The sequence below is a fragment of the Trichinella spiralis genome (genome assembly GCF_000181795.1).
Source record: "Trichinella spiralis strain ISS 195 chromosome Unknown Scfld6794, whole genome shotgun sequence".
Classification (NCBI taxonomy): domain Eukaryota; kingdom Metazoa; phylum Nematoda; class Enoplea; order Trichinellida; family Trichinellidae; genus Trichinella; species Trichinella spiralis.
Genome location: NW_003533733.1, coordinates 11,082 through 12,611, shown reverse-complemented (window position 1 = coordinate 12,611; position 1,530 = coordinate 11,082). Strand labels below are relative to the sequence as shown.

The 1,530-nt window shown below is 33.7% G+C and overlaps 1 protein-coding gene across 1 annotated transcript; it reads left to right on the top strand.

Moving 5' to 3' along the window:
• Positions 1-28: 28 nt before the first annotated feature.
• Positions 29-1,189, top strand: Tsp_12590 (conserved hypothetical protein; the record flags this gene model as incomplete). Its single annotated transcript, XM_003365966.1, has 6 exons — positions 29-192; positions 256-341; positions 433-553; positions 614-712; positions 744-864; positions 1,101-1,189. Coding segments are annotated over 6 exons (680 nt in total), but the record flags the coding sequence as incomplete, so codon positions are not given.
• Between the last annotated feature and the right edge of the window lie 341 nt (positions 1,190-1,530).

Here is a 1,530-nt window from a genome sequence, read left to right as displayed (position 1 = left end):
ATTCGACCACTTCGAATATATACTTTAGTTCCCCATATTCGTCGGGTCGTCGTCGAGCTATTCAAAGGATTTCGAGAAATTCTTCTTGTCACCATTTTGCTCGTTGTGCTGATGTTCATATTTGCGAGCTACGGTGTTCAAATGGCAGGGGGGAAATTAGCCAAGTGCAATGATCTGACTATCAAAACAAAAGTTCGATCAATTTAATATTAATATTATGTAAAAATAGCTATATCTGTGTTGATATACTTTTAGGAAGAATGCGTAGGCTATTTTTACCAGTATGTCCATGTGACAAAGTTGAAAATTACTGGTCAAGGTGATCCGGATCTTCATCCAAAGTTGCTTGTACCGAGACTTTGGTACTGATTTTGAAAAAAAAACTTTTTTCAATTCAAAAAATATTTTATAATCCTAAGAACTTGTTTTAAGGGCGAATCCTCGAAATTTCAACTTTGATCATATTGGCAACGCGATGTTAGCCTTGTTTGAAATATTGTCATTCAAAGGCTGGACCGTAATGCGTGATGTCATTTTGGATCGCCTCGGAGCGGTAGTGCACTATATATTTGAAAATTTCAATTCCACCTTCAAAAATTTGCTTATTATTTAGTGGGCAGCCATTTTTGTCCATATCTACGTTTTCATCGGATGCATGATTGGTTTAACATTGTTTGTTGGCGTTGTTATTGCAAATTATAGTGAAAATCGAGTATATTATTTTATTTAAATTTGTTTCACAGGGTTTCAGATGTGATATTTTTTTGAAGGGCACAGCACTTCTTACTGTTGATCAGCGGAGGTGGAACGATTTGAAAAGTCGGTCTACAAAGGCCCAACCACTTTACGTACCGCCCCGTCCTCGTAAATTTTAATTTTTAAAATATACCATCTATTTCCTTCAATATATTCACTGGAGTTTTGAAATTTTTAGCCGAGTCTTTCCAAAATTAAAAAAATTTTTTGTACGACTTTGTCAATGTCTCAGTATTTCAAAAGATTTTTCACAATATGTGTACTTTCCTTAAATTCAATGCTGCTTTTTTGTTCCCATATGCTGGTTCTTTTTTGAATTTTTTTACATTTCAATTATTTCTTAGTTTTTTCAATAATAAACACTTTGTTGAAATCTGGTAGTGGAGTGTTGAAAAAAAAAGAACATCCCAGAAAACCGAAAAAAAAACTTTAAAAGCTTTTGATTGCCCTTATCCTGCAGTGTTCAACATTAACTCCTTTGCTGGTTGAAGTGAAAAATTTGATTTTTTCCTTAAATTTAAGTTTTAAATTTTTCAAATTTGAATTCAAAATTTATTTTTTCCCTTAATGGAAATAAAAAAAATTTGCAAAAAGAAATTGCGTTTTTAACCATTCGTGGGATTTTTTGGCAAAAGGTGGTTCTCCCATTCGCCAAAAAAACTTGGGGGGAAAAAAAAATTTGGTTTCGGGGCCCCCCAATCCTGGGGGGGTTTTTAATTGGCCACCTTTTTTTTCTTGGTTTGGCCTGAAAAAGAGTGAGAAAAGTTTTTCAAC